Consider the following 10,663-nt stretch of genomic DNA (forward strand, 5'->3'; position numbering starts at 1 on the left):
TAATAATTGTATTCTCCATTTCTTTTGAGAATGGAGAGCATCTCTACTCGTTCAAATCAACAATAAATTTATTTATTAAGTTGTATGATTTGATTGAGACATTGCATCGTGATAAAAAAAAAAAAGATAATATTCAATTGTAGAAAACCTATTGCTATGATTTTTTTTTGGTGTGTGAACCTATATATAGCTATGATTGTCCTTTGTTTCTTACTGCTGTGTCTGTGAGTTTTAAAATGAAAGTTGGTTTTTTCTTGTGGTAAACTACCCACTAAAGTGCACATTGTGGTAAATGCCAATACACATAACATTATCTTCCACTTTTTTCCCCTCTATTCCAATAGGTGTCCACTTAGATATCAATATCAATTCTATACTAAATTATATAATCAATTTTTACTGACAAAATAATAAAATAGTAATAACACCTATTTCAACTATTATCATCAGCAAGAGGCTCTGTATTGTTAAGTAATGAGTACAAGTGTATAACTGTACAATATTGATGAATAACATAACATGTCCTAAATACTCACCACTTGATGCATGTGGATATGTATCAAATACAGTATCATACAAAATTCACCTGCCAAAGTATATCTGAATTCCGACCAACAACTCTAACCATGCTCATGTGTAATTAACCTGTTCATCTTAGCATCCCCCTTGTCTGCAATAAGGTAATGGAAATTAAAAGTTGTCATGTACTCACTCAGTTCATTATTTTCCTATAGTCCCTTCATTTCAATCCTAGTATATGTAGGTATATTAATACATCAAACCATCAAAGATATGGGAATATTTACATGCAAATTTATATATTTCTAAGTTTGACCGTAAATTGATACCGACACTTTCAGACATTATTACATGTCGAACACCAGACACACCTTCAATCAAAAGTGTAAGTGTTCAAGATTTACCACTAATATCATTAGCATACATGCAAAAAATATTATTGTATAAACATATAAGCTTTTATAGAAAAGTTATTTGAAAGCCAAAATGACTTCTAAACTAGCTCATTGACACAGTGCATTAGTTTTACTTTTACTTTTACTATCTAAAAATCCAAGTCCTCACCAAAACAAAGGGAAAATCTTAGAACCTATGAAGAAGTAGATGTAGAAGAACCGCTAACCCATTTGTCAGCAACAGAATTTGGTGAAGCCGGATAAGGACCCTTATTCAGAAGTACAAGTTCATCTGTTCTAACAACAACATCCAATACTTTTGATTCCTGTGTTTCAAGTTCATCACTCTTGATTGCTCTTAATACCTCCACAACCTCGTCCATTGAAGGTCTCATGTCTCTTTGCTGCTGCAAACATCTAAATGCCAATTCACCGACTGCTGTTGTCATCCTCCTCACAGCACTGTCTTTTTCATATCCAAGAAATGGATCAACCAACTCATGTAATTCTTGGCCCTGAATCTTGTTGACAGCCATATTCGCCAAGTTCACGTCACTGCGGTGCCTGGTAATATCCACAGCTTGTAACGACGATATAAGCTCGGCTAAGACTACACCAAAGCTATAAACATCGCTCTTGTCATTGAGTTGGTAACACTGATAATACTCAGGGTCAACATAACCAGGTGTTCCTTGTGGAGCTGTTGATACATGCGTGACATCGTTAGGAAGCCACCTTGACAGACCGAAATCAGCAACCTTAACATGAAATTTTTCGTCTAGGAGAATGTTGTTGGATTTAACGTCGCGGTGTACGACATCTGATGCATGGAGATAGGCTAGTGCTTCGGCTGTTTCTAGTGCAATGTTGAATCTTACAGACCAAGGAAGCAAATACGAACTTGATTGCTTTCCGTGAATATGATCAGCTACTGTTCCATTTGGTATGTATTCATAAACAAGGAGAAGCTCTCTGCTGTGTTTAGAGGAGCATCCATAGAGTGTAACCAGGTTCTTATGCCTTAACTTCGCTAGAATCTCAACTTCATTCATGAACTGCGTCACACGTTTAAAATTGCTTTCGTAATGGCGTTTCACTGCAACGACACGTCCATCTTTGAGATCACCTGATCAACAATCAGAAGATACATAGTTTAGAAAGAAAATCCAAAAGCAAAAGGAAATCATTTCTGTGAGGAAATGTTAATTACCTTTGTAAACTGTGCCAAAACCTCCATCTCCAAGTTCTTTAGAAGCGTCGAAATTGTTGGTAGCTTCTTCAAGCTCCTCATAGGTAAATACCTGAACACCAAAGTAGGAACTCTTGGGCATTGCGCCCAATTTGGAAGAGGGGTAAGAAGGAATACTCTGAGACGAATTAGTAGTGGAGGTTAGGGTGCCGGTGCCAGTGCCACTGCTTGAAGGAGGCACGAAGAGGTCCCTGCTTCTAGATTTTTCATAATTTTTCCTTCTTCTCCGCACCACTAAGCATACAAAGCCAAGAATGCAAACAAGGGCTGCAACTCCTGCAACTACGCCGCCTGAAGATAACACTAGACATCAGTAAAATTTTACTTATAAAATCTAAACTCATTACATTTATCAGCTAAATGGGGATTACCTATTACAGGGCCTTTACTAATGCTTTGACCTGCAACATAAAAAAATTGATGTCAGAACAAAGAATCAGACAAGGATAGAAAAGGCGTGGAAAAAAACTAGCCGGAAAGTTTCATGTTCTGCTGTTCCAATAACAATAGAACATTTTTAGTCTTATTAGTCCACACTACTACAGCACAACATCATAAGTTTTCGTTATACTAACAAATCATCGATTAGATCATAGTTTTAAATTACAGTATACAACTTCAAGGTAAATAAATATTCATATGTTATTTCTCACAATGCAAACAGGACAAACACAAGAGTCATTCTTAAAACCATTAGGTTTACATGACATAAGAATCGTCATCAAATGCCAAACACAAGAACCAACCAAAAAGAAAAGCTAGAATACCTGCAGGACACAACTCATTACCACAAATACAAATGGATTCATTATCATCAGAATCAAATCCACAATGTTGGCCACCAGAATCAATACATTCGAAACAATCATCGTCAAAAGGATTGCTATAACTCACATTAAACCCTTTCATCAAAACCTCCCTAAGCAAAGAGCGATTTCCTATAAACCTATTAGCCTGCTCTACAAGAATTGGCACGCCAACACTTTCATCACAATCCACAAATTTAAGAACCGGGTCTGAAGGAAATGGACCAATCAAAGAATATGAATTGTTCTTATACCCATTATTTTCACAGTAAAACAAATTCTGCGGCGTTTTGGTAAATTCTGAAGTGGGTTTGCACCCATAAAACAAAGTAAGGTTACGGTTTCCCGAACCGTAGCTAAAGCTAGTTCCATCAAAAGTCGAGTTAATATAATTTTGGGTGCATGTTTCATTCCAAAGGTCTAATCTAGCTAAGATGAGAGAATGAGTTACTGAGTTGATTTGAAGTACTCGGTAACTCAATGAAGAAATGTTCAACTCTGGAATATTGTTTTTGCAGTTCAAGTGAAACTGTGGTGGCCCACAGAAGGAAGGACGATCGCCTCCGGTGAAAGGGTAGGAAAGGTTGGTTATGGTGCCACAGTTGAAGGTTGAATTGTTGCAGCTAGAGGGTGATGCATGAGAGGGTAACGACGTTGTATGGTGGAGACAGAAGATGAAGAAGAAGATGATGACGATGGTGGTGGTGATAGGAGAGGAGAGGGACAAGGACAACATAGTTTGTTGCTCCTTAATTTGTGCTTTGATGAAATTTGTTACCATAGAAGAGTTGTTATTACGTGTTGGATTTAGTGTTATTATGATAATGATATGAGTAATGAAAAAATAAAAATAAAAACATGAAGATGAAGATGAATTTTGTTGACTAAGATGTCATGTGAACAATATATTACCTCTAGATTGAGATATTTAAGCTTACTTTAGCAGCCAGATTAGTGTTTTTTTTCCTTATATTAGTTTATGGTCAAATAACAGTATCTGTACTCATTTGGTTGAATGGAGGCTATTCAAAATCTAGAACTATTTGGTTGAACGGTATTGGTCAATATAGAGCACATGGTTTGGAAGTTTTGGCAGGTTCACATGGTGTAACTGGCTGCTTGATTTTTACTTTTTTCTATAGAAAGGAACAATTTGACATTACTAATCTTAATTCTGATACTATCGACAAAAATATGAGATTTAAGATGTGATTTTGTAGGAAAATATTTCATGTGACTATACTATAGGTACTCACCTGATCTACTACATGAATGTGGAAAGGATCCATCCTTACAAAAGCATGTGAAATCCTTTGAGTTTGGATCATAGCCACAGTGTCCACTAGAGCTTTGACATTCATGACACAAACTATTGTTTGCATTCCATTCCACTTCAAAACCATTATCAATAGCTCTCTTTAAATTCTCCATACTTGAATCCGTCACCATCCTTTCAGCTTCTGACTCCAATATTGGAACAATCACTCTAGATTTGCATGTTCCAATTGATTCAGAAACGGAACCCTCATCATTCACAAGATTACTCTCCAACAAAAAATAGTTAACCATTTGAGTTCCATTTATACTACAATTAAATTGGGGAGAAAGACTATCTAATAGAGGAAATGGAGTGTAAGAACAATCGTAGTAGAGTGTCACGTTGTGGGGATCCGAACTGTAATCGAAGAAAGTTTGGCCTAAAGTTGTGTTCTTAGGAATGGTTGGACAAACGTTGTTCCAATAATCAGTTCTTACAATTTTGAGTCTATGAACAGAATCAACGGCTTCAAGAATTCTATAATTTTGTGACATAATGGTAATGGTTGCAAACTCTTCTTTGCATTGTAGCTCAAAATTCGGGTGGCCGCAGTACTGCGGTCTACTTGATCTCCAGAAAGGATATGTCAAGTTTTTTAGATTTGCACAATCAAACGAAGAACTGCATTTTTCGTACTGCTGCAGATCATCAGCACAAGATGTTGGGATTTGATTTAGGATTATTGTTGAGAACAAGAATGAGAAAAAGATGCTTGGATGAAGAAGTTGCATCTTGAGGAAAAACCAGAGAATTTTGTGGTAAGTTAATGTGAGATTATGATGAGTTTTAATGTGCACTAGTAATGTTCATGTTGATGCAAATGAAAATTTAGGTGACCTATATAGTAATAGTATGTGTATTTTTCTTCTGTTGGAATATAGTATTATTTTACCTAACACTGATGGAAATTAGAGAAATTGTAAGAGTGGATGGTTGGAGTGAAACAATTATGTTTAGTAAATTGTAGAGTTGATGTTTAACTACTCTAAACTACTCAAGCCTGCTTAATAGTTTTGATTCGTGAATTGATCAAAAGTCAAAAGTGGTGTTATAGGTTTCAACTTTCAACCAACAATAAAATAAAAGTGGCAAAAATATATTGGTGATCAATTTCTTTGGTATGGATGGTGACAATAATAATAGAAGAATTACTAAGTATTGGAATTGGACTGAGTAAAAGTCTAGGCCTTGTACAGTGATGTGAAAATGTAATGGTTAGGTGAAAAAACGATGTAGGAAATGGTCAAATAAGAGAACTTGTACGTATATGAAAAGGTCAAACAATTCTTTTCTGTTGCAACTTGTAGAACAGTTGGATTATGTTTAACTTGGCAATTGGATTAATGCAAATCACACAGTAGTTTGAAGGAATAATCAAGTTAAATGCTTATATTTTTAATGGGAAACCTCAAATGTATGAAGTAAATCCAATGTAAATAGATAGGTTCAAATCCGATGTAAATTTGATTGTAAGTTATCGAGCCAAATCATCCGACTTATTTAAAATTTATCAAAAAAAAACGAGCGAAGAAAGTGATATTTTAGACATACTTGAGGATGAGAGCAACGATGAAAGGCATGTAGTTGCATGAATTCCATCATCGCAGAAACATCTGAATTGAGTGCCTCCATTCCCACACGCTCCACCTGAAGTAACACACTTCTCACATTCCCCATAGTTTCCGCTCCATTTCAACTCAAAACCGCTTTGTAATGATTTTTTTAATACACTGCTCAGTAGTCCATTTTCAGATTCCAGTTGCTTAGCCAGGCTTCCCAAAATTGGAATCACGACAGCATGAGTCGGAGCACAGAAGGCAGAGAATGAAGCAGAATAAACAACGGTGTAGAAAACATATTTACTTTCGCTACACTCAATATCATACAACAGAGTCGGTAAATTTATAGCTCCAACATTGCAACCGTACAAGAGAGTTACGTTAGCAACATCATCCTTGTAACGTTGAAATTTAGCGTTATCAAATGTGCTGTTCTGGTAATTGTTATTCCCAGCACAAACATCACCGCCTGAATAATCGTCTCTAGCGACAGTGAGTTTCTGTGTTGTATTGTCCCATTCAAGAATGCGATATTTCAGGTTATTGATTGTGATCTTTGAAACGTTATCTTCGCATGTAAGCTTCGTATTAGGATCATCAACAACTGCACCACAATAACTCTCTCTGTTTCCTCCCCAGAACGGATACTTGAGGTCTTTGATACTGTCATCGCACGAAAAAGCCGTGTTACAGTTCGTGTACTCATCATCCTCGCACAGACATGTTTGAATATTGACAGTGAAGATTATCAAAAGTGCAGCAGAGAAAAAGCAAAAAGAAGATGGATGAAGCAAAGGTTTCATTCTTGCAGCGGAAGAAAAAGATGGACAGAAAATAAGTAGAAGAATGAATTAGGCTCGGTTGAAACGAAGCAGAGCAAACAGGGATATAAATTAAAGAATGAAATAATCAAACTACTAGTTGATAGATGGAAAAGATTGAGTATATATATTGAACAATAACCAAGTCGTGTGTTCAATTTCAAAAGGTAGAAAATTTAAATTTAAAAGAGTTCATTCAACTTCTAGGAAACAGCAAATGCAGATTTTTATTACCTCAGCACAGACCATTATTCTATATTTCATGTTTGTCTCATGTCAAACTTCCATGCTTCTAGAAGGATAGTGGCCATTTGTTGACTACGTTTATAATATATTAGTCTCTTCAGAAATTGATCAAAAGCGTGGAATACGTGTTTACTTCATTAAATATCTTAAGTCTCTATAATAATATAAAAAAAATGTTTCATAGACACCAAATTTCTCCACACCTAAAATTTCAGATTAATCACATAAAAAAAGAGCCATGAGCCCATGATGCTAACACAAAACAAAAATAACGCAATTGCTTGGACACCTATGTTATTCTGCCAAAAGTTTATGAATTCAGTTTCGCACGATTTCAATGTAGATTAAAAATATTAAAAAATAATCTGATATTTTTTTTACATATCATTTTCTGACTATAAATCAATAAATTTAATTATTTTTAAATTAGCTTTTATTTTTTAACTGCTAATCTACTCATTAAGTTAATGAAAAAATAAAATAAATAGTGATGATTATCTTTGTTTATCCATACCCCGAGTTTTGGCTTAGACCACCTAAGTTGACCACATGTCAAAATTGTAATAGCACCCATAATGAGCTATTTTAATTTCACTATTTAAGTGGATTTACAAAACTACTACTTCAGCTTTTTTATTTTTTTATTTGTAATAATAACAGAAAAATTGGATGTTATATATTTTTCATTTTTAAAGTTAAATACAAAAATAATTATATATTTTTCAATAATATTTTTAATTATTTATCAAAAAAAAAAATATATATATATATATATATATAATTAATATTTTTGATTTGTTTTTTTTAAATATATCTTTAACAAGATAAAGATGAAAATTAATCCCAGCTCACATTAAATTTATTCAAAATAAAAATTAACAGTATAAAATATAATAAATATTTTTGGAATACAACTTGTTACCATTAGTCAAAATTTTGTTTCCAATTTTTAGTCACAACTGTTTATTAATCACACCTTTTGCTTTCAATGAGCATGACTAGGTACTTTCTTTATCTAAGAAAAAGAAATACTATATCTTTCAGGAAAAACAACAAAACACAAGTTTTCAATTTTATTGACTGCAACTAAAAATCTAACCGTAGTTAATGAAACAAGTATTCAACCTAATATTTTAGATTCATACCACAAAAGGAGGGAAGAGTACATTCAAGTCTAGCATCTTGATAATGGTAACCTCTTTTACACACAGAGTGACCATGTATATAGAATTTGACCATAAAAATTATTCACACATCAAAGTTTTATTCTATTGACCATCTTTTAGATAAGACTAATATGTGAAATTGTTCAAAACTTCATATACATAGACACTACCATCATTCAAAATAGAGACTTACAATCCTCTTCATTTTAATGACTCAGACAATATTCTGATTGGTGACAATTTGACATAACAAAGAGAAAACAATATACAGGACGGTAAACTTCAACTTCTAAGAGCCGGCTTAAGCTGTTAGAGTTTCAAATAAGTTTTAAGTATTTATGCGCTACCTCTCATTCATGATAAATCCATGAATTTGAAAATTAATAATGTCTAAAAAAGGACTAAAAAAATATTAGTATGGGATCATTAGAAAGAGATGGAAGTTGAATACTGTTTAAATAAGAAAAAGACTAAGAAATTATGTTTCTTTTCATACAACTTAAGACTTCAAACATCATAATTAGTCAAGAAGACTTTTCCTTTCTTTACAAATTTTCAATTTTCTCATCAATACATAAATGGCACTACATGTTATGAGAAAGAGAATGTTCAATCACGGAATTAAGGGGGTATATTTCTCAAGTTTGAAAGAAAAATGAGGTTCTAAGACACATTTGTGGAATGACTTGACATCTCAACTCACTTATTGGGACGGAAAGTGTGGAAAAAAAATCTATTCCATCCATCTCTTTCCATGCAATTTCATCTCAACATTATTTCATTTTCTCCAAAAAAGATTTCTTAATTTCAGATCCTTAATTAGACTAATTATTAAACTAATAAATATGTTATTTAAACAAGAAAAAAATGTCTTTAGTTTCAAAGCTACACAAAAGCCAGAATCCAAAAGGGACAAAATTAACCTATTATTTGAATTAGCCAACTGGGATTACGGTCAAACTCAATAAACAAAACAAACGGTTTTGTCAAAAAATAAACTGTCACTGTTTATAAATAAGGACCAAGTAGCCACCAACCAAGATCAAATGGCTCAAATTTCAACTCTGATTAAACAATTGATGTGCGAGCTGACAGATATTGATCAGACGCTTCACAATACGTGACTGTGGAAATCCATATTACTAAGAAAACTATAATGTATACAAGTTATGGAAAACAAGAAATGTAATTAGCATTTTAGTAAAAAAATTGACATACTTGAAGGTGGAAGAGATTCCTGAGACTGTCGAGGTGGACTAGCATCAGGTACAAAATTAGGACAAGATTGATCTCTGCAGTAGCATGTAGGTTGTTTTGAAGTCCAATTATAACCGCAAAGTCGGCCTGTTGTTAGACACTTCTGACAATTTTCAAGACCGGCTATCCATCTGACCACAAATCCATCTCTGATCGCCCTTTGTATTTTAATGAAATTCCCAACATCATTCAATGAAATAGGAACTGGAACAACCATACTTTCTTTGCATGGAAAAGCTTGAATTCCAATATTAGAACCAAACCAAGTATAAACATGTTCATCGGGAAAACCATTAGATGAACATGAAAAATATCCAAATGGAGAAGGGAAAGTAATTGAAAGTGGACAACCATATAAGAAAGTAAGATTTCTGTAGTTAGAACCATAAACAAAGATCTTAGTGTCTAATGTTGTGTTGACATGTTTTGCTGGACATAATCCTTGGAAATAGTCTTCTCTAGTGATTCTCAAAGTATGTTCGAAAGAGTTGGCTTCTAAAATTCGATACTTGACATCATTGATTGTTATGTAACTGATGTTTTTTGTGCAAGTGAGTTGCAACAAAGGGTAGCCACACTCTTTTGGTCGATCCTCTCCCCAGAAAGGAAAACCAATTGGTGTTATATTTCCACAAGTAAACAGATTCTCACAACCTTCACCAGAGCTCAAATATAAAGGTATCTGAATCAGTTTCAAGAGGACTATGAATTGAAGGATATGGAGGATATTAAACAGGGAGGCCATTCTGAGAGAGCAAAGAACTAAAATCTCTGCAACTACAAATTTGAATGTGCATAGAGTATAAGAGTCAAATAAAGGATGTAGTACAAAGAGTCAAAAAAATGCATTTAAGAAATTTCCTAGTTACCGACTTGAAAAAAATCTGGTCATGTTGTTGACTTATGCAGAGTATTAATTAGAATAAGATCAGCTAGTTTCCCTAGATTATTGGATTTTTTAGTGTGGGAAAGATGTCCTTATACTATGAGGAAAGCTACCCTTTAATTCCTAGTTATTTATTACACCTAATTGACCAAATCAAATCTTTAATATCAAGAGTGTAGAGTGCAAAGGATCAATAGGGAGAAATTTCTCCACCCCCTAAATGACTTCAGATGTAAACATCTAAAAAAAAACATAAATTTTATATTGTCTGAAAGTATGCTTTCCAAAAATACGCTTCTAAAATCATGGGCGAGTTTTTAGAAATGTGGAGAGTGGATAGTTTGAAAAGTAGCCTCTATCAATATCAATCTCTCTAATATGCACAGTTCTTCTAACTCGGAGTTTAACTTTGCTCCGGACCAACTTATAACTTGTGGGTAT

At 33.9% G+C, this 10,663-nt stretch overlaps 2 protein-coding genes across 2 annotated transcripts; both read right to left on the minus strand.

The window, feature by feature from the left end:
• Positions 1 to 411: 411 nt before the first annotated feature.
• LOC131609793 (LEAF RUST 10 DISEASE-RESISTANCE LOCUS RECEPTOR-LIKE PROTEIN KINASE-like 1.4) lies at positions 412 to 7,610 on the minus strand. Its single transcript, XM_058881587.1, has 7 exons — positions 5,835 to 7,610; positions 4,216 to 4,908; positions 2,931 to 3,706; positions 2,535 to 2,564; positions 2,125 to 2,454; positions 1,084 to 2,040; positions 412 to 670 (listed from the first exon to the last, which is right to left on the minus strand). The coding sequence occupies exons 1-6, from the start codon at positions 6,647 to 6,649 to the stop codon at positions 1,109 to 1,111; spliced, it is 3,576 nt and encodes a 1,191-aa protein (XP_058737570.1). The 5' UTR covers positions 6,650 to 7,610; the 3' UTR covers positions 412 to 670; positions 1,084 to 1,108.
• A 1,537-nt stretch (positions 7,611 to 9,147) lies between these two features.
• LOC131614544 (LEAF RUST 10 DISEASE-RESISTANCE LOCUS RECEPTOR-LIKE PROTEIN KINASE-like 2.4) lies at positions 9,148 to 10,081 on the minus strand. Its single transcript, XM_058886116.1, has 2 exons — positions 9,298 to 10,081; positions 9,148 to 9,203 (listed from the first exon to the last, which is right to left on the minus strand). Exons 1-2 carry the CDS (start codon positions 10,079 to 10,081, stop codon positions 9,148 to 9,150), a joined length of 840 nt encoding a protein of 279 aa, XP_058742099.1.
• Positions 10,082 to 10,663: the final 582 nt, after the last annotated feature.

This window comes from Vicia villosa, linkage group LG6 (genome assembly GCF_029867415.1).
Source record: "Vicia villosa cultivar HV-30 ecotype Madison, WI linkage group LG6, Vvil1.0, whole genome shotgun sequence".
Classification (NCBI taxonomy): domain Eukaryota; kingdom Viridiplantae; phylum Streptophyta; class Magnoliopsida; order Fabales; family Fabaceae; genus Vicia; species Vicia villosa.

Coding starts and splice junctions, on each gene's coding strand:
- LOC131609793 (XM_058881587.1), bottom strand. CDS start 6,649: ATGAAACCTTTGCTTCATCCATCTTCTTTTTGCTTTTTCTCTGCTGCA. Junction 2,455..2,534: donor TAGTAAAGGCCCTGTAATAG/GTAATCCCCATT, acceptor TGTTATCTTCAG/GCGGCGTAGTTGCAGGAGTT. Junction 2,041..2,124: donor TTTTGGCACAGTTTACAAAG/GTAATTAACATT, acceptor ATTGTTGATCAG/GTGATCTCAAAGATGGACGT.
- LOC131614544 (XM_058886116.1), bottom strand. CDS start 10,081: ATGGCCTCCCTGTTTAATATCCTCCATATCCTTCAATTCATAGTCCTC. Junction 9,204..9,297: donor GGAATCTCTTCCACCTTCAA/GTATGTCAATTT, acceptor GGATTTCCACAG/TCACGTATTGTGAAGCGTCT.